The sequence below is a fragment of the Neophocaena asiaeorientalis genome, unplaced genomic scaffold (assembly GCF_003031525.2).
Source record: "Neophocaena asiaeorientalis asiaeorientalis breed wild unplaced genomic scaffold, Neophocaena_asiaeorientalis_V1.1 scaffold254, whole genome shotgun sequence".
NCBI lineage: Eukaryota > Metazoa > Chordata > Mammalia > Artiodactyla > Phocoenidae > Neophocaena > Neophocaena asiaeorientalis.
The window spans coordinates 3,945,615-3,966,573 of NW_020174705.1; the positions used below are offsets into that span (position 1 = coordinate 3,945,615).

At 50.2% G+C, this 20,959-nt stretch overlaps 1 protein-coding gene across 4 annotated transcripts in view; it reads left to right on the forward strand.

Moving 5' to 3' along the window:
• The first annotated feature begins 2,928 nt into the window (after positions 1 to 2,928).
• MGRN1 (mahogunin ring finger 1) overlaps positions 2,929 to 20,959 on the forward strand; it is a 53,600-nt gene continuing 35,569 nt past the window's right edge. For all 4 annotated transcript variants that reach the window (XM_024759430.1, XM_024759431.1, XM_024759432.1 and 1 more), the window contains exon 1: positions 2,929 to 3,180. In XM_024759430.1, the coding sequence (XP_024615198.1) occupies positions 3,093 to 3,180 (88 nt within the window). In that variant the 5' untranslated portion in view covers positions 2,929 to 3,092. The remainder of the gene's footprint in view (positions 3,181 to 20,959) is intronic.

Genomic DNA, 20,959 nt, shown 5'->3' on the forward strand with positions numbered 1-20,959 from the left:
GCAGGGTGTGTTTCTGGCCAAGGAGGGTGGGCACTGTCCTGGCAGGGACCACTGGGGACTTTTCTTGCTTAGGGAGACAGGAAGTACCTTCACCCCTTCCCTCACTCTCATCTGGGCACCACTCAGTTACCTGCCTAGACTTGCTCAGCCCAGAAGGAGCTCTTCCAGGCCAGCTGGCTGGCTGGGTGGGGCAGGTGGGGCTAGCAGGAGCAAAGGTCACCCCTCTGGCCCCTATGGACCCCCAGCCAGCTTGTTTTCCCAGGGGCAGCGGGAAGGAAAAAACAACCTTGTTTTCAGCCAGGATCAGCCTGGCTAGAGAGTGGACTTTGGATTTCTTAGCAGGCTCGGATGGGGCCCGACAGCTGGGGCCAGTAGATGGGGGGTGGGGGATGGAGGTATAAAAGGAATTTATGGCAATGCCTTCATCTTAACCTGAGGTCCAGGGAGGTTGAGGACCTTGGCAAAGTTGGCATAGCCAGTTGATGGTAGGCCCAGGACCCCGGGCTCCTCTCCACCTCCATTCCTTCAATCACTCCACAGATGTGTTTATCAGACATCCACTGGGTGCCTGGCTCTGGGAGCACAAGAATGAAGAGGCAGGGATCCTGCCCCCTCAGAAGGCTTGAGAAGTCGACTTGAGGGATTCATACTAGCCATGAAGTATGCCTAGGGTCTTTCTTCATGTTTCAAAGGACCCGATACTGGCTGACTGAGGGGCCTTGAGATCTGGCCACTGCCTCACTCCTGACCTCTGTTCCTGAACTCTCCTGCCTACTTGATTCTAGCCACACTGGCCTTTGAGCTCATTGATCTTACTCAGCTCCTCAGGGCCTTTGCACATGCTGCTCTCCCTGCCTGGAACCTGGGCTGCCTACTCCCTCAGCATTTGCCTGCTTGGCTCTTACTTGTATTTCAAGTCCTAGCTTAAATGTCACTTCCTCAGATAAGCCTTCCCTGATTTCCCTATGAATAGTAGTTCTCTCCTAGTATTTCACTGCACCTCAGTCCATTCCCTTATAGCACCCACCACATTTTGTATTTATACACTTGTTCGCCTGTAGTGTCTGTTTCCTCACTAGATGTTTCATATCTGGTGGTTTCACCATTTAATCTCTATTTCCTGGCTCTTTGCCTGTCTCATTGCTTTTCACATAGTAGCTGTATGATAAATATTTGTTGAATAAATAAGTGAACCAGCGACGATGTTGATAGTAGAACCAGTATCAAATCAAAAAGGGCCTGTCTCCCACCGGGGCATGGATAAGCACAGAAAAATATACCCGAAGTCCAAAGCTCTATTAAGAGGAATGTTTAATTGATCAAACATCAGCCCATGGAAGTGACTGCCCTGGCCCACTATCTGTAGGGAGGACATGCTCTTAGGGTTATTTTTCAGTGGGAACATCTGGGCCCTCAGTACTCTCCTTCCCTCCCCACAAGCAGGGAGACTGATAAATTGAATGCTGTGTTGGTATACCTATTTGTGTATGTATGATTCAACAGTGTTATGTGATTCAACAGAAAGAAATTTAAAGTAAGGGAAGAAAGGTCACATGGGGTGGGGATGTCTTCAGGCCCATCTGGGAGCAAGAGACAGGGAATCTCGCACTGGAGCATTCCTGTCTCTGGGGTGGTAGGGGCTGGGGGTGGCAGGGGAGTGTGGCATTAAGAGGAGTGGCCTGGTTCAAATTCCAGCTTTATTACCACTTATCTACTATGCAAGCTGAGTGGGGTACTTCACTTCTCCTGGCCTCTTTCCTCTTCTGTAAATTGGGAATGAAAATAGAACCTACAACAGAGAATTAAAAGAGAGAATATGTGCATAGCCTTCAACACCAATGTCTGGCACATAGTAGGTGCTCAGTAAATGGGGATCTTGGTTGCAGGGCAGAGAGGTTAAATCAGGCTCCAAGACCTGGACTCTCCCTTATAATCACATAAGTCCCTCACTTCTTTTATTACTTTTGGCTTCCCAGGTCCCCTGAAAATAGGAAGGTTGTATTCTGGGTTCTGGTGTCTGGAAAGGTGTAGGACTCACTTTAATGTGGACTGTGGTAAATTTACCATCTGAGACTCTTAGACAGCCTCTGCCCTCCCTAGCTCCTTTCTGGATAGACAGGCTTGTCTTGGGAAGTCACTTTCTTCCTCAGAACTGCTGTTTCTCAAGTGAAAAGTAGGTAGAAACAGATCCTCACTTGGCCTTACAGAGTTTTGTGTGAGTCACAAAGCCAAGAAAGTACATTGTAATCTGCGAAGAGCCTTTAACTCTAACCCTGATTCTTGTAAATTTGAGCACCCTTATGTGTGGCCCCCTCCCTTCTTTGTGCCTCAGTTTCCCTATATGTAAAATGGGGAGAGGTCTACTGCCTCCACGGGGGACTTTAAAATTATGTCTTCAAAGAATTATTCTGGACGTGGAGCCAGAGAGATGCCTAGAGTTCTGGAAAAGGTGCTTCCCTTCCCCTGTGTGCACCGCTCCAGGTAATCTTGGGTTCCATCCCAGCTCTTTGCGGGTGGCAGGTAAGGGTCTGCCCTCTGCTGGCCGGGCCAGGAGATTAAACCCAGGGAAGTGGGGAGAACCATGCTCCGGGAGATATTTCAGAGAGGGAGTAAATGGAAGGCGTTGGTTCCTAGCAAGACCTATGTATGAACAGATTATTAAAAGTCTAAAGAGTTACAATGTTAGTCTTGTGCTTGGAATGCAAAGGGAAGGATAGTTTGCAGTGTGGTTGATGGTTCCTCCCCTCTGGACTCAGGTCCATTTGGTTTGTCCCGGACCGTTTGTCAACAACTTCAGCGAGTCCGGGCGAGGAGCTTCCTGGGAAATGTAGTTCCTAGGTGGGTATCCCGCGCCGCCGCCGGGCACCCTCGGCGGCGAGGGGACTCCATTTCCCGAGGTGCCTCGGGCCCGGGGGGCGGAGGGCTGCCGTGGCGTCTGGTCCCGGGCCGAGCCGGGGGGGGGGGCTCGGAGGCCGAGCGCCCGCGGCCGTGGGCGAGCGTCCGTGCGGCCTGGTCCCGGCTATGTCCGCGTGAGGACGCCTCCGGCGCCGCCGCCGACCCCATCCCATACTCGGCCCGGCCCGCCGTGCACCATGGGCTCCATCCTGAGTCGCCGCATCGCGGGCGTGGAGGACATCGACATCCAGGCGAACTCGGCCTATCGCTACCCCCCGAAATCCGGTGAGTGGCCGCGGCGGACAGGGGCGGCGGGGCTGGGCTCACGATCCTCCTCGGAGGGTGGGCTGGGGGCTCTGCTCGGCCCGCGGCCCTTCCTGCAGCTTCCCTGCATGGAGCTCCACGCGCCCTCCATCCGGACCCCGGGGCGTGGGTCGGTATGGCGCTGACTGCCTCGTCCCGGCTGGGTGACCTTGGATCAGTCAACTCACTCCTGCGCGCCTCAGCTCCCTCGTATGCACACTGGGGTCTGCTCAATAGGGATCCCCCAGGGCCGGCGTGAGGTTCCGGGGCGCGACGCTTGGGAGGGCTTAGCACGGTGCCCGATGCTTTGCTTGTGCTTACAAAGTGGTCATTGTCAAAAGGATTGACATCATTCCATCGCCGGTTTTCCCTTTCTTTGGTGGCTTCTTGTGAAGACCCGGCCAGTGGTTCTGGACACTATCCGTCCCGTCTGGACAGAGGGTTAGCTCTCCTGTGACCTGGTGCTTGTGTTTGGTGGGTGGGGGGTGGGAGGGGGTCTGGGCCCAAGGAGGCATTACTGTCGGTGGAAGAGGAGCTGGGAGGCCGTGCTGGACAACCAGGGAATGGTTGGAGGGGACCTACCCGGTTCTCCAGTCTCCTTTTTTGTGGCTGAAAGACCTGAGCCCCAGGGAGGAAGTGACTTTTCCAAGGTCTCAGAGCTGGATGGAAGCTCATCTGGGTACAGGACCATGAGTCAGACTACCAGACCAGTTGTACCCATCCACACTGTTTTTTTCTGCGTCTGATGAGGAGTGTGGCCTGCCCTGGAACTTTAGTTTGGGTTCCTCATGCTCCATCTCCTCGTCTGGTCACTTGCCTGGAAAGGAGAGAAGAAAGAGGACAGGGCATTTGGACATCATGGAGACTTTCAGACTGGAGCTTCTGATCCTGGCTTCTGAAATATCTGATCCCATCTTGTGGTCTTCTAGGCCTCACAGTTGGCCTGTGGGCATCCCCTGGGCCAGGTTTCCTCTGAGTATGGTCCAGCACCACCTGCTTCCAACAGTGGGGAAGCTAGTTTAACATGCATTTCCCAGGCCCCGCCTCAGACTTGTTGGGGTCTGCTGTGGCCTAGGAACCTGCATTTAAAACCCACTCCTAGGGTGAGTCAGATGTCCACTCAAGTTTGAGAACTGCTTCACGCTCATTTTGGAAGGTGAAAGAAGGCAAGTGTCTGGGACCACCAGAAATAAAGGGAGTGGAGACTAGCACAGTTCGGGGCAGTCAGAGGGGATGCAGTCAGAGCTGGGCAGAGGGCTCTGTTCCCTACTAGGCATGGGAGATATCCACGCCTGCTTTTTCCCAGGCACAAGGACAGGGCAGCCCAGCCTGGTATAGAGATCCCCTGGAGGCTGACATCCCCAGATCTGATGGAGCAGTTGTTTGAAGTCATCCTCTTCCATCTCGGATGTTCTTACAGCCCGTCTTTGGCTGAGTCATCTTAGGCAAGCTGCTTAGCCCCCTGGGTCATGGTTTCCGCATCTGTAAAATGGGCTGATCCTCATACAGTGCTCAGAACAGTGCTTAGCGCCTAAGAGGTCCTTGAAAAATGTTAGCTGCTATAATGGCTCAAAAAATAAATTAAGTGAACAACTTAGACTCTAATAGCAGTTAGCAGTGTCTTGGAAGAGATATCAAAAAGTTTAAGGTGGTACCTCCTGTCACCTGGGACCAGAGCAAACCTGATGTCCCTTCAGTTGGGCATTTGGACAAAATCACAAATACAAGGCACTAACAGCACTGCTTTTGGATTCTGTTTGGTAGACCTTGTTAATCAGTCAGGTCCGCTCTGTGGACACCCGAGTCAGCCACAGTCTATTGGGGCTGGCACCCAGGTGAACACCATGGGCCGCCTCGATTTCGCTGCCAGTGCTTAGAGTGCGCAGCCTCTCCAGTCCAAAGGCTGTCTTTTCTGCTTCCTGCCCCTCGGGCCACCTTATTCCGGGAGGCAGTCTGGAACCTAAGCAGTACCTGAGTATGTGTTCCCAAGCATGGACTGGGGACGGAAGGGGGGTTGAGATGATTTTAGGGACCATGGACTGTACAATCAATTTATGAGACAGTTGTTATCTTTTCAGGTCTCTGTCCATTTTGTTGATTATATTAGAAAGAATCATTGGGTGCTAGTATTTTTTAACACCTCTGTAACACTGTCCAATTTTTTTCTAGCTTTACTGAGATATAATTGACATATAGCGTTGTGTAAGTTTAAGGTGTACAGTGTAATGATTTGATATGTGTATATATCGGGAAATGATTATCACAATAAGGTTATTTACACATCCATCATCTCATGGTTACCTCTGTGTGTGTGTGTGTGTGTGTGTGTGTGTATGTGAGGACTTTTTAAATCTCCTGTCCAATTTTTATTTTAAATAAATTTATTTATTTAATTTATTTATTTGGCTGCGTTGGGTCTTCGTTGCTGCGTGCGGGCTTTCTCTAGTTGCAGTGAGTGGGGGCTACTCTTCGTTGCAGTGCGCGGGCTTCTCTTGCTGCAGAGGACGGTCTCTAGGCACGCAGGCTTTAGTAGTTGTGGCTCGCGGGCTCTAGAGCGCAGGCTCAGTAGTTGTGGTGCACGGGGTCAGTTGCTCCGTGACATGTGGGATCTTCCCAGACCAGGGTTAGAACCTGTGTCCCCTGCATTGGCAGGCGGATTCTTAACCACTGTGCCACCAGGGAAGTCCCTGTCCAATTTTCTTTTACTTTGAAGTTTTCAACATGCCCTGCAACAGTACCTAGCTTGAATTTAACAGCATTTGCTTTGTTTTTATTGTATTTATTTACTTTACTCATAACAGCTTTATTGAGGTATCAATCGTGTGCCGTACAACTCATCCTTTGTAAACCTATGATCTGGAGAATTTTAGTACACTTATAGAATTGTGCAGCCATCACCACAATCAGTTTTAGACATTTCCATCATCAGAGTTTCCTTGCCTTGTGCCTGTTTGCAGGCAATCTCTGCTGTCACCCTCACCCCTACCCCATCACTGATCTCCTTTCTGTCGTTAAAATTTGCCCTTTCTGGACATTTCATATAACTGGAATCGTACAGCATGTAGTCTTTTTTTGTTTCTGGCTTCTTTCACTTAGCATTGTTTTTGAGGTTCATCCATGTTGTACTTTACTGTATGGTTATAGTACATTTTGTTTATCTTTTCACCAGTTAACGAATACTTACTTGGGGTGTTTCCACCTTTTGGCTATTATGAATAATGCTGCTGAACATTTGTTTGGTGTGCTCAGTTCTCTTTAGATACACCTAGGAGTGGAATTGTTGGGTCATGTGTTTAACTTTTTGAGGAACTGCCAGACTGTTTTCCATAATGGCTGCACCATTTTACATTTATTCCCACCAGCAGTGTGTGTGGGTTCCAAATTCTCAGCATCCTTGTCAACACTTATTATTGCCTACCTTTTTAATTATAGTCATCCTAGTGGGAGTGAAGAGGTATCTCACTGTGGTTTTGATTTGCATTTTCCTGATGATGTTGAACATCTTTTTTTTTTTTTTTTTTTTTTTTTTGCGGTACACGGGCCTCTCCCTGCTGTGGCCTCTCCCGCCGCGGAGCACAGGCTCCAGACGCGCAGGCCCAGCGGCTGCGGCACGTGGGATCCTCCCGGACCGGGGCACGAGCCCGTGTCCCCTGCATCGGCAGGCAGACTCTCAACCACTGCGCCACCAGGGAAGCCCTTGAGCATCTTTTCATGTGCTTATTGGCCGTTGTATATCGTGTGTGTGTGTGTGTGTGTGTGTGTGTGTGTGTGTGTGTGTGTGTGTGTGTGTTGGGGGGTTGGCTCTTTTAGTCTTGTTCACTTTTTAAAACTTGGATTGTCTTTTTGAGTTGTAAGAGTTCTTTATGGATTCTGGATACAGTGATACAGTTCATTTATCAGCTCTGTGATTTGCAAATATTTTCTTGCAGTCTGTGGTTTGTCTTTTCATTTTCTTAATGGTGTCTTTTGAGGAGCAAAATTTTAAGTTTTGGTGAAGTTTGATTTATCATTTTTCTTTTTTTTTTTTTTTTTTTGATCCTAACCACTGAACCACCAGGGAATTCTTATCAATTTTTTTGATGGTTAATGTTTTTGGAGTTATATCTAAAAGATCTTTGCCTACCTCAAGGTCACAAAGATTTTCTCCTATTTTTTTTTCTTGAAGTTTTATGGTTTTAGCTCATACATTAAGTCTTGTGATCCATTTTGAGTTAATTTTTTAATGTATGGTTTGAGGTAAAGATTTAGGGTTTTGTGTTTTTTTCTGCATACGGATAGTCAGTTATTTCAACATCATTTGATGAAGAGACTATTCTTTTCCCGTCACATTGCCTTTTTACCTTCATTAGAGATCAGCTGACCATAAATGTGAGAGTTTATTTCTGCACTCCACTGCCCTGCAGTCCCTTGCCCCAATCACACGGCTGGCTGGTCCCCAGCCGAGGGTCACGGCAGGCATTAGGACACCTCGGTCAAGTTCTTAAAGAGAAGATTGCAGACGGAAGCCTGGAGCACAGTAGGTCCCCACAGGAGTGCCTGGTCGTTGTTGTTGGCTGCCACGGTTGGTTGTTCCTCCTCCTGCGTTATTATTGTTACTCATGTGTCTTAAAGCCATGTGGGCTGCCCTTCCCTGGTGTTTGAGGGAGGTCATGGTAGGGACAGGTCACCCAAGAGAAGCATCAGGAGGGGCAGTCAGCCACGTGATCCACTAACCCTGGAGGTGGGGGTGAACTATGCCCCAGACCTAAACCTTTTATATATCAGTGCATGTACTTTCAGAGCATTTTTACCTCCTTTATCTCACTGGAACTTTGCCATGTCCTCGTGACACTAGACTTTTGTCCTCTTTGGCAGAGGAACTAGAAATCAGGCTGATTTTGTCTCCTAGCACCTGGGCCTGCACACGGTAGGTGTTTAATAAATGCTTGTGCAGCAGGCCTTGCAGAAAACAACTCCCCTCTCCCTAGTGTACAAGCTGCTCAGACTGGGCTGCATCCCCTGGGGTGTCAGGCGGGGGTCCGGGGACTCCTGGGCCTGCTGCCACGCGATAAGGGGCCTGAGGTGTGTGCCAGGAGACTTTGATGTGTACTTTTGTGCTGGTGGCAGTCTAGAGACGTCTGCTCATGAGTACTGCCGCCTGTGTTGGGTTTGCCCTTTCTGAAGTGGGGCCTTGCTGACTCTGGATAATTGATGCCTGAAGGAAAGAACCGAGGCAGGTGTTGTAAGACGAGGGAGGACTTTTTGTGTCACCGAGGGCGTCCTCTGTCACTGGGGACATTCCGGGTCCCTGGGCCCCATCACTGTCCCTAGGCAGTGAGCTTGTGCTCCGAGCCCCAGGGTCAGTGGCAGAGGGGTGGGGTGTGGGGAAAGGGCTCCACCTGCACACGGGGGTTTCATCTTCGTGCTCAGAGTCCTGCACCATCATCGCCGGCATCGTGCCACCTGTGCCCGTTCACATAGCAGAACTAGTTCTGTGCTTCTGCTCACATGAATTCGGTTTGGATTTTGTCATTGTAAGAGCTGTATAAATAAGCTGTGTTTTCGGAATTTCAGTTGTTACATTTTAGGTAAAAACAACAACAGCAGAACAGCAGAAACAAAAACCCTTTAAGTTGGCCATGGTGGGTGGCATCTGAGGACCTGTCTCCCTGAAGGAGAAGCCAGTTGCTTGGGTTTAGAAGCCTGCGGTGGGCACTTGGGCCCTGTGGCCACTGGAGCTGAGGTTTGCTGTGTCGCCTGCCCTCGGGGTTTTGAGCACCCGGAGGTCCCTGCATCCTTCGCCCAGCTCCTGGGCTTTGCTGCACTCTCCTGTTGGTCAGTGGAAGAAGCCGGGCTTGTGCTGGTTAGGCTGGCCAGCTGGCTGGCAGGCCTTTCCTCTGGTGCCAGGAGGTCGGTCGTGGTGCAGAGGGCCCAGCTGCCCAGCATCAAAGGGGGGTGTGTGCGCGTGTGTTTTCATCCTCACGGTTGAGGTGGCCTTCGCTGTGCTGACAACACACTCTTCCACCAGCAGGGTGGGCACAGGCAGAGCTTAGCTCAGCACCGTGAGAGTGAGCCTGCCTTGAGGGGTCTTCTGCCCCCACCCGCCTGTAGAGCCACGGCGGAGCACTGGATTCAGAGTCCAGCGGCCCCATGCCAGTGACTTGCCCTGTGGCCTTGAGCTGGTCGCTTGCTCCCGGGCCCCCTTCAGTCCTGACTGTGTGAGTCCACGGGAGCTGGCGGGGAGGGACCAAGCCCTGGTCCATCCGAGCCTGTGTTTTTCAGGGGTCTGGCAGTTTCCTGGGAACGTCCTGCACTTCCTGGATGACCCCGTGGGCAGTGACCACTGCTGCCTGCCTTGCCTCCCAAGTCCGGTGCCGGCGGCCAGACACTGGCACGGGGCCACGTCCAGTGGGCGTTTCCCATGCGTGTTTCCGTGTGGTCAGGTACAGCCATCAGGCCTCACGTTTCTGTGTTGTCCTGTAAAACGCAGGGCAGTGATGCCACACGTGCCACCCACACAGCGTCGGACTCAGGCTCAGTGAATAACAGTGGACTTGTTCAGTTCTGCCAACTGTCCCCGCGTCTGCCCAGCTCCCCAGAGCTGGGGGAGCCAGGCCCAGCCGCCGCCTGGCCCGCGCCCCTGCTGTTTGCAGACAAGCCAGTGGTGTGGAGCAGCATGGGGGGGCCACTCGCTGTCAGAAATCACGGCCGGCTCTCTCCGAGCTGGGAGGGGAGGTAGAGGCTTGGGAATGACTGACACGGGAACATCTGTCCACCCCTGTGTGTGCAGTGCTTGCAAATAACCCATTTTCTCATCCTTTCATCCTACTCGGCGTTGGCTTGGTTCTGGGGGCCCGGCACCCGCAGAGCAGGCCTTCTGGGGGGGTCCACTGTTCTGATAACTGCCGCATTCTGTTACCTGGGTCTCCTGCCCCTGTGATAGTCATGAGTGACCAGATGCCCACAGTGCTTTAGGGGGGAGTCGAAAGAAGGAATTGTATTCAGTTCAGTGCTGTAGAAAATGTGTGGTGTATGCACGTATGTACATGTACAGCCAAAGTGTAACATATTGAGGAGACGTACAGGTCAGGAGCTTCCACTTGATGAACCATCACCGGGTGGGCGTGTTGAAGGAATAGAAGAGTAGCAGCCTCCAAAGCCCCCGGTGCCCCTCCCCAATCTCTGCCCCCTCCTCCCTGGGAGGCCCCCTCTGGACTCCAGTGGAGGTGACTTTTGCCTGTTTCTGAACTTGGTATAAACAGAAGTGGATGCTCTTGGCTGCACGTCGGGGGATGAGAGGGTGGACGCTGTCATTGGGGCGGCAGTCGGTTTCCTGTCTCTGCTGCATGACATCCCAGTGTCTGCTGGCGCTACCGTGTGTTCGTCCACGAGCTCACGTGGAGGGCGCTCGGGGAGTTTCCGGTTTGGGCTCTCATGAATGATGCTGGGTGGACACTCTTGTGACTGGCTTTGGTTCCCAGGAGTCTGATTTCTTTGGGTCCATTTTATTTTTTTCACTTTTAAAAGTAATTGTGGTAAATTCCACATAACAATTACCATTTTACCCATTTTAAGTGTGCAGTTCAGAGGCATTAAGTACATTTACACTGCTGTGTAGCCATCTGCACCATCATCCCCATAAGTCTTCCTCTGGTGAAACTGAAACTGTCCCCATTAAACAGTAACTCCCATTGCCCTCTCCCCCAGCCCCTGGCAGCCACCACTCTACTTTCTGTGTCTCGTCTTGACAATCCCAGATACCCATCTCTTTGGGTCTGTTTTCATACCTGGCAGTGGGTCTGGCACCCTCGGGTGCGCGTGTGCGGAGTCCACAGCTTTTACAATGTTGTGGCGGGTTGAGCCCGTTCATGCTCCCATCAGCAGAGCGTGAGTTCCAGGGGCTCTGTGTTCTCACCAGTGCTGGCTGGTGTCGTGTGTGTGTGTGTGTGTGTGTGTGTGTGTGTGTGTGTGTGTGTGTCTGTCTGTCTGTTCAATTCTGTTGCTTTTCTCTTAAATATTAGCCATGGATGTCTTGTGGTAGTTTTAATTTATTTTTCCCCTGATGACCAGTGAGGCTGGGCACCTTTTTGTGTGTAAATTGCCATTCATTTCTCTTCCTCTTTTTGTGAGGTCTTTTGCAATTTTTAAAAAAAAATATTGGATTGTCTCTCTTGTCTCACTTACTTGCAGGAGTGCTTTTCTAAGTGCTTTTTTTTTTTTTTTTTGGGGTACACGGGCTTCTCACTGTTGTGGCCTAGGCGGACTCTCAACCACTGCGCCACCAGGGAAGCCCCTAAGTGCTTTTTATTACATTTTGAATTCTTTGGAGATTGACTGTCTGTGGCATTTATGCCAACTCTCTTAGGCAGAAATGGAATGCACTGTAGTCTGGTGGGTAGCGTCTCTGGAACCCAGGATGGGGAACCAAGCACCGGAAGCCAGGAGAAGCAGAACACAGAGCCCCGTCCTCTCTGGCCTCAGTGTCATGCTGCTGTGACAGGCACAGAGCTGACTTCACCCACCGGAGGCCCTCAAGGACCGAGTCCCGTGGTCTTGGGTCCAGTTCCCGGGGTGGGGTGGAGGGGAATGTAGGGATGGCCCAGCACAGTCTGGTGTTCGCTGCGGCCAACCAGCCGTGTCCAGGGGCTAGGAGCTGCATGTTCTGGTGGCAGCTGGGGCCCACCAGTGGCGGAGGCTGTGTCCAGAAAAGGGGTGAAGCTGGGGAGGACCCCTCCCCCCAAAAGAGGCGGCTGCAGCCCCTTCCAGGAACTCAGCAAAGCAGAGTCCTTGCTTGGTCAGAGCTGTTCTCAGCTCACTGTTCTTCCCTCCATGGGCGAGGAGGAGGTGCAAGCTTTTTACTTGCTGTGTCGCTCTGGTAAGCCTTTCACACGGCAGGGAGGTTTATCAGGTGTCTTGTCACCTGTGTAAAGCTACTTTGCATAATTGGCTCCTTTTATCCTTAGGGCATCCCCAGCAGCCCTCTGTCTGTAGTCTGCAGCCCGTGGTGTTCACCGAGGCCTCGTGTTACAAATGGGGCTGCACTGAGTCCCCCAGCCTGAGTGTGGGGAGCAGAGAAGCTATTCTGTGCAATGTGTGAACGCGACCCAGGGGAATCGCTGAGCTGCGTGATTACGGTGGGTGGGCCCCGGGTGTCAGTCTCCTTAGACTGTTTGGGAACAGCCTCTTAGCCCAAGGGGCTGTCTCTCACCTGGCAGAGTGATCTCATGGGCCTGGAGATGCTTCCCCGAGATCGGCCCCCTCTGAGGGCAGTGACATCCTGATTCCCTGTTGTTCAGGCCCAGCTGGGGCTTAGTGGCAGCGGATGTCAGGAAGCTGGTAACCCGGAATATCTGTGCTGTGGTAAAATGAGAAGAATTTTTGGCCAGTGGAATCAATGAACTGTTCCCAGACTTCTCACCTTCCCCACTCCCCTCCACGCAAGAGGGAATGACGGAGGCAGCTGAGCGAAGCCACATCCGGTGCCCAGGTTCCAGGGCCACCTATGTTTCTTAGAAGGGGGCCCTAGGGTGTCTTTGTCCATATCACGGTTTACCCAGCGGGGGTATCGTGATTTATGATAAGAAATACAAATTTGGTCTTCATCCGTTTCTGGCACAGAACTCCTCAAACCCTTGGAATTTCCTAAGGGATCAGTGATAATGTGAAATGGGTGTCTTTTGATATTCTTAACAGATCCCTTTCAGCCACACCTGAGTTTATACTAATGAGGTGACTTTTGGAAAGCACCTGAGTTTGGGGGCTAGTTGCCGGTGGAGCCAGCCGTGAGCTTAAGAGGGCTGGAGATTGAGATGATGGCCAGTGACCAATGATGTAATCGGTCTTATCTATGTAATGAAGCCTCCACAAAGACTCAGAGGGGCCAGGTTTGGAGGCTTCTCAGTTGGTGAACAATGTGGAGGTGCTGGGAGGGTGGCACACTCGGAGGGCATGGAATTTCCGCAGCCCTTCCCACGTGCCTTGCCCTGTGCATCCCTTCCATCCAGCTGTTCCTGAGTTGTATCCTTTTGTAATAAACTGATAATTTAGCAAATGAACTCTTTTCCTGAGTTCTCTGAGACACTCTAGAAAATTAATTGGACCCGAGAAGGGGGTCCTGGGAACCTTTGATTTATAGCTGGTGGGTCAGAAGCATAGGTGATCGATCACCTGAACTTGTGATTGGCGTCTGAAGTGGGGTAGGGGTTTGCAGTCATATCGGCTGAGCCCTTATCTTGTGGGATCTGACAGTGTCAACTGTGTCCAGGTACATGGTGTCAGGATTGAACTAAGTTTGTAGGCCACCCGGGCAGTGTTGGCTGAGAATTGGAAAATTGCCTGGTGGGTTGAAAACACTGGCTGGGCTGGCGTCGTTGAGGACGCAGCTCTGGGTCAGCATGTGTTGTCAATGAGGACACCACCTCTCACTGGTAGTGTGGCTTGAGCAGTTCCTTGACCTCTCTGTTCCTCAGTTTCCATGACTGTCACATAGGAATAAAGGTGTCATTCATCCACCTTCATTGGGCTCCTGCTGTGTCCAGGCCAGGGTAGTGATTACTGGGCTTGTCGGGATCAACACCACGCAGAGAGTTGGGCAAAGGCCTGCCAGGAGGGCACAGGAGGCCTCCGGGGAGTTGCAAGGCAGGAGCAACCCACTGGGCCAGAGGGGATGGAGAGAGCTCTGGGATCCGGGACAGGGCGGGGAGATGGTGCAGTGAGGTGGGCAGCGCAGAGCAGAATAAGAGTCTGCAGAGTGATGAGCCGGAGCCTAGCCCGTGGGTTGAGCAAGGCATGTTTGCCCTTGAGGATAACATCAGTGTCCCTGGTCCAGAGTGTCTGGAGTGTGAGGCGGGGAGCCTGGGTTACCTGAAACTGTGCTGGAAAGGGCACTGGGATCCCATGTTCCCGAGACAGATGGCCCTTGGGCCTCGTGGGGCTTCTGGGGATGTGGGCATTCCATCTCCAAGATGCACAGTCCTGCTCCTGGGTCGAGGAGAGGTGAGGGTCATCTGTGTGGGGGTCCCTCCGTGTTCTGCATGCTGGGGGTGCTGAGCAAAGGCCTCTCTGAGCACATGGAGGTCTGAGCAATGCACGGGGTGAGCCAAGGACAGTTGGGGTGTGAAAGTGTGGGCAGAGGATCAGCCCGCAGAGACCTCGAGGCCAGAGGCACTGCTGTGTAAGGAGGACTTGGAAGGAAGGTGGGCCGCTGCTGAGACTGGAGGTGGGAGGTGAGGGGCTCAGGCCTGTGAACCCCTGAGGAGTCGGGGTGCGGGTGGGAGCTCTGAAGGGGTCCCGGGTTGTGTGCAGATATCTCATTTGCATTTTAAGGGACCACCTGGAACGGCGTCTAGTCTGAGGATGCCCTGCTGCAGGAGCTCCGCCTCTGACGATGGCTCTTCACTCAGCTCTTGGGGGAAACCAGGAGTTGATGAAGCCATGGAGCTGCCCTGTGGCTGTGGTGGTCGCAGTGGTGGCTGTCCCCACAGGAATGCTGGGTGGCACCTGTCCTGCCCAGCTTCTTTCTGTTGTGGGTGTTTCAGAGGTTGGGAGATTTGGGTAAATCAGGCAGGATCACCTCCCAAAGGCCCCACCTCCTAACACCATCACATTGGGGCTTAGGTTTCAGCATGTGAATTTTGGGAGATACGAACATTCACTCTATAGCAGGGTTCCAAACTCTGGTCTCTTGATAAACTCAGGTTTTAATAGAACTCTAGGGCTTCCCTGGTGGCACAGTGGTTAAGAATCCACCTGCCAATGCAGGGGACACGGGGTTCGAGCCCTGGTCCAGGAAGATCCCATATGCCGCGGAGAAACTAAGCCCATGCACCACAACTGCTGAGCCCATGTGCCACAACTACTGAAGCCTGTGCACCTAGAGCCCATGCTCTGCAACAAGAGAAGCCACTGCAATGAAAAGCCGGTGCACCGCAATGAAGAGTAGCCCCTGCTCGCCACAACTAGAGAAAAGCCCATGCACAGTAAGGAAGACCCAATGCAGCCAAAAATAAAAATAAATAATAAATAAATAAATTTATTTAAAAAAAAATAGAACTCTGGGTGCATAGCCAATGTTCTTGGGGAGAACATTGAGGGCATGGTTTACTGTTCCCGCTCTCTCCCCGCCTCCTCGGAGATTCCTGTCTGTTTGGCGTGGATCCTGCCTGACCCTTTCTTTCCCCTAGAGTCCATCTGTGCTCTCTATGCTGACCAACACTTTGCCTTTTGACTCTGATCTCAGGGAGATCTTTGCGTGTCCTGGCACCTGGCTCTTTTAGCAGGGTTAGTTCATTTAAGCAACTAGAATGTTTCCAATTTTCAGTTGTAAATGATGATCATCACACACATGTGCACAGCTAGACGTGTAAAAGTGGAACACACAAAGCAGAAAGGAACCCCAGAAGTCTGCTCGGCTCGCTCTGTGGCCCGTGAGGAAGGGGCAATACCTCTCTGCCTCCACCTCCACAGGCCGTCACAGAAACAGCCTTGATTTTCCTCATCCTGGAAGATGATGAACATGTGTCTGCCTTGCACCTGACTTGTCCTTCCACGCCTGACTTATGTAAAGGAAAACAGCCAGTTGAGGGGACGCTGGGAGCCTCCCGGGAAGGGCACTCTTGGTCTTTGTTTTGGTGGCTGTTCATCTGTTTGTCATCCAGGTCACTGGGACACCCATAAGTAGGGCAGAGTCTGAATCCCACGGGCAGAGAGGAGGTGAGCTGTCTGAGCCCGAGTGTCCCTTGGCTGCGACAGCAGAGAGGGGACAGAGACATGGATTTGTTTTAGCCATAATTAAAAAAAAATTAAAGTATAGTTGATGTAACAAATAACAAATGCTGGAGGTGGGTGTGGAGAAATGGGAGCCCTCCTGCACTGTTGCTGGGGATGTAAATTGGTCCAGCTACTATGGAAAGCAGTATGGAGGTTCCTTAAAAAACTAAAAATAGAGATGCCATATGATCCAGTGATCCCACTCCTGGGCATATATCCAGAGAAAACTCTAATTTGAAAAGATACATACACCCCAGTGTTCATAGCAGCACTATTTACAATACCCAAGACATGGAAGCAACCTAAATGTCTATTGACAGATGAATGGATAAAGAAGGTGTGGTACATACATACAATGGAATATTACTCAGCCATAAAAAAGAATGAAGTAATGCCATTTGCAGCAACATGGATGGACCTAGAGATTATCATACTAAGTGAGGTATAAAAACATACTAATTATCACTAATATGTGGAATCTAAAATATGACACAGATGAACTTATCTATGAAACAGAAACAGACTTACAGACATAGAAAGCAAACTTATGGTTACCAAAGGGGAAATTGGTGGCGGGGGATAAATCAGGAGTTTGGAATTGGCAAATGCAAGCTAATGTGTATAAAATAGAATAACAACAAGGTCCTACTGTATAACACAGGGAACTATATTCAATATCTTGTAATAAACTATAATGGAAAAGAAAAAAATAAGATGGGTGAAAGCAGTATGTGTATTTATAAATATATAGATAGATAGTCGATATACAATGTTATGTTAGTTTTGTACTGTTGATACATAGTGATTTGACACTTGCACACATTATGACAAGTCTAGTAACCATCTGTTCCTGTACAAAGTTATTACAATATTATTGACTGTATTCCTTATGCTGTACATTACATCACCATGACTTATTTATTTATTTATTTATTTTATAACTGGAGGTTTGTACCTCTTAATCCTCTTCACCTATTTCACTCAGCCCCCTCCCTCTCCCAACCACCTGTTTGTTCTCTATATCTATGAGTCTGGTTTTGTTTTGTTTGTTCGGTTTTGTGTTTTAGATTCAACACTTCAGTGAGTTCATGTGGTATTTGTCTTTCTCTGACTCATTTCACTTAGCATAATACCCTCTAGGTCCGTTCATGTTGTTGCAAATTGCAAGATTGCATTTTATTTATGGTCCAGTACTATTCCATTATATGTATATCTATCTATCTATCTATCTATATATATCACATCTTCTTTATCCATTCATCTATTGACAACACTTAGGTTGCCTCTATACCTTGGCTATTATAAATAATGCCGCAGTGAACATTGGGATGCATGTATCTTTCTGAATTAGTGTTTTTGTTTCCTTTGGGTAAATACCCAGAAGTGGGATGGCTAGATCATATTGCAGTTCTATTTTTAATTTTTTGAGGAACCCACATACTAGCCATAAAGTTTGAGGATGGCTCCTCTGAGGCCCTGGAGTACTGGAGTGGGTTGTGCCAGGTAGCTGGGGCTTCTAGGTCAAAATCAGGACCCGTGTCCTCTGGCAGGCCCTCTGGAAGGATTTCACAATTGAGACTCCCTTCTCACGTGGCTCATTATGTGTGACCGGCAGTGACACCACTGACTGCCATCCCCTGTCTGTCCCCTGTGCTGTGTTACAGGGAGATGCCCAGCATGGGATTAAGACACACGGTGGGGCTTCCCTGGTGGTGCAGTGGTTAAGAGTCCGCCTGTCAGGGCGGGGGACGCAGTTCGAGCCCTGGTCTGGGAGGATCCCACGTGCCGCAGAGCACCTAGGCCCGTGCACCACAACTGCTGTGTCTGCTCTGGACCCGCGAGCCACAACTATCAAGGCCTGCGCCTGGAGCCCATGCTCCGCAACAGGAGAGGCTACCGTAATGAGAAACCGCGCTGTGGCAAAGAGTAGCCCCCGTTCGCCGCAACTAAAGAAAGCCCGTGCACAGCTGCGAAGACCCAGCGCAGCCAAGAATAAATAAATAATTAAATTTTTAAAAAGACACATGGTAGGCTTGGTGTTGGCAGGTTTGAGCTGTGACTCCATCACTAGCTTGGTGATCTCTGACCTCAGTTTCTCACATGGAAAGTGGGGGCAGGTTCCATCCCTTCTCAATGGGTTCTGTGGGGAACCCAGGCTGGGGCACTGACTCGGGGGCATGGAAGAAGAGCCTGGGGCTGTGGGGGTGGTTTCTCTTCTCTTCCCATCTCCAGGTCTTCCTTTTTGTTTCTCCCCCTCGGTTGTCTTGTCTTTCTCTTTCCCTCTCTCCTCTTCATAGCCCTGCCTGCTCCTCTTGGTTCCAAAGTGTGCACACGCAGATGCACATGCATGCACACAACACATGTACACCGTATACATGTGTACATGACAGATGCATGCACACACACCACACACATTTAGATATACACACACCTATCCACACATATACGTATGCACGATACATCTGTACACACACACAGGCACACACCTGGGAGCTGCTGCCAGTTCCCTAGGATGCACATTCCTCCTTTAAAAGTTCCTTTCGTTAAAATGTGAGCACTTAGGGCTTCCCTGGTGGTGCCGTGGTTAAGAATCCGCCTGCCAATGCAGAGGACACACGTTCGAGCCCTGGTCCAGGAAGATCCCACATGCCACGGAGCAACTAAGCCCGTGCACCACAACTACTGAGCCTGCACTCTAGAGCCCGCGAGCCACAACTACTGGAGCCTGCGCACCTAGAGCCTGTGCTCCACAGCAAAGAGAAGCCACTGCAATGAGAAGCCTGCGCACCGCAATGAAGAGCAGCCCCTGTTACCCGCAACTAGAAAAGCCCGCGTGCAGCAATGAAGACCCAACACAACCAATAAATAAATAAATAAATATTTTAAAAGTGTGAGCATCTAAAAACATACAGGAAAATACAGAGAGGAATATAGGGAATGCCCTCCATTCAGAGTCCACAGTTTACATTTTTCATTTTCATATTGTGGACTCAGGCATGTCCTCCCCACGTTGGTTTCTTCCTCCTCCAAGTTTGGGGTCCCACCATCTGCGCTGTGGGGCTGCGTTGTGATATGTTTTCACGTCCTCCGTGTTTGAGTTGTGTTGGTTCTGCACCTGCTCTGTGCTGATACTCGGAGACCCCGCTCCCTCCTTTACCTGATGTTTGGTTCCATCCTGTCACTGCCACGGTGTGTTGGACCATTTCCTTATCGAGCATGTGAGGTGTTTCCAACTTTTTATGCTTGAAAGTCTTTTATTGGTCCCTATATTGTATGCAACCAAAATATGTACATAAATTGAAATTAGAATCTTAAAAGGGAGAATTTTTCTCCTGGTTTGAGTGGCCATTACAAATAACCAGTTGGTCAGAACATCACAAATACTACAGTTTTTTTTTTTTTAATGTTTATTTTTATTTATTTGGCTGCATCAGGTCTCAGTTGCGACAGTCGGGATCTTTGTTGCGGCACACGGCCTCTTTTGTTGTGGTGTGTGGCCTCAGTAGTTGCGGCATGTGGGATCTTAGTTCCCTGACCAGGGATGGAACCCACGTCCCCTGCATTGGAAGGCGGATTCTTAACCACTGGATCGCCAGGGAAGTCCCTACAGTTTTTATAAATAACAAACATAAATAGTTAAAAAAAAAAAAAAAAAAAAAAAATTGAACATGTATTTCTTAAGTCAGTGGATAGGCTGCTTTCCCCCCAGTTAATTCATGTAGTCACAGTTGAATAGAACCTGTTGCTGGAATGAGACAGCTCAACAGCACTTCTAGTTCTGTTTTTCATTTTAAGTTAAGAAACTTTGTTCACGTAAATAAAGTAGATTGGAATTAACAGGGGTTTGATTTAGCAATAGCATCTAATTCCAAGTTACTTGCCAAAAAATAGAAAGATCATATAAAGATCTAATACCAAAAAAATTTGTTGACGATTTACCAGCTGACAACTGAAGTGCTTCCAGTTCCTAATAACAGCCTTGTTGAGATATAATTCACATGCTACAAACTTCACCCTTTTTTTTTTTTGCGGTACGCGGGCCTTTCACTGTCGTGGCCTCTCCCGTTGCGGAGCACAGGCTCCGGATGCGCAGGCTCAGCGGCCATGGCTCACGGGCCCAGCCGCTCCGCGGCATGTGGGATTTTTCCTGGACCGGGGCACGAATCTGTGTCCCCTGCATCGGCAGGCGGACTCTCAACCACTGCGCCACCAGGGAAGCCCAAACTTCACCCTTTAAAATGTACGATCCAGTGGTTTTTCCAGAACGCGGTTCCAGTTTTGTGATTTTTATGGTCACTGCTCTAACATCCTTGTCCCATGTCTCCAGTCTTTTTTTTTTTTTTTGGCTGCGTTGGGTCCTCGTTGCTGCGCGTGGGCTTTCTCTAGTAGCGGCGAGTGGGGATACTCTTCGTTTCAGTGCGCGGGCTTCTCATTGCGGTGGCTTCTCTTGTTGCAGAGCACGGGCTCTAGGCACGTGGGCTCAGTAGTTGTGGCTTATGGGCTCTAGAGTGCAGGCTCAGTAGTTGTGGTGCACGGGCTTAGTTGCTCCACGGCAGGTGGGATCTTCCCAGAGCAGAGCTTGAACGCGTGTCCCCTGCATTGACAGGCAGATTCTTAACGACTGCGCCACCAGGGAAATCCCCCTCCAGTCTTTTAAAAATAATTTTTCTTGTTTTAAAGCAATACACGTTAGGGAATTCCCTGGTGGTCCAGTGGTTAGGACTCCGCCCTTTCACTGCCAAGAGTGCGTGTTTGATTCCTGGTCCAGGAACTAAGATCCCACAAACCTCGAAGTGTGGCCAAACATGAAAAAAAAAAAAGGCAATACACATTAATTTAGAAAAGAAACAGTTAAAGCCTCCCCCAAAAAAACCTAGCCCCCCGCAAAAAAAACCCTCATCCGTTGCCTCTTAATCTGGAGGTTTCCGTTTGTAGCATTTATACCTCTGAAGTTATTAAAGCTTAAAACTACACTAAGACGTGCAGGCCTCCTGTGTATCGTCAGGTTGTGGGC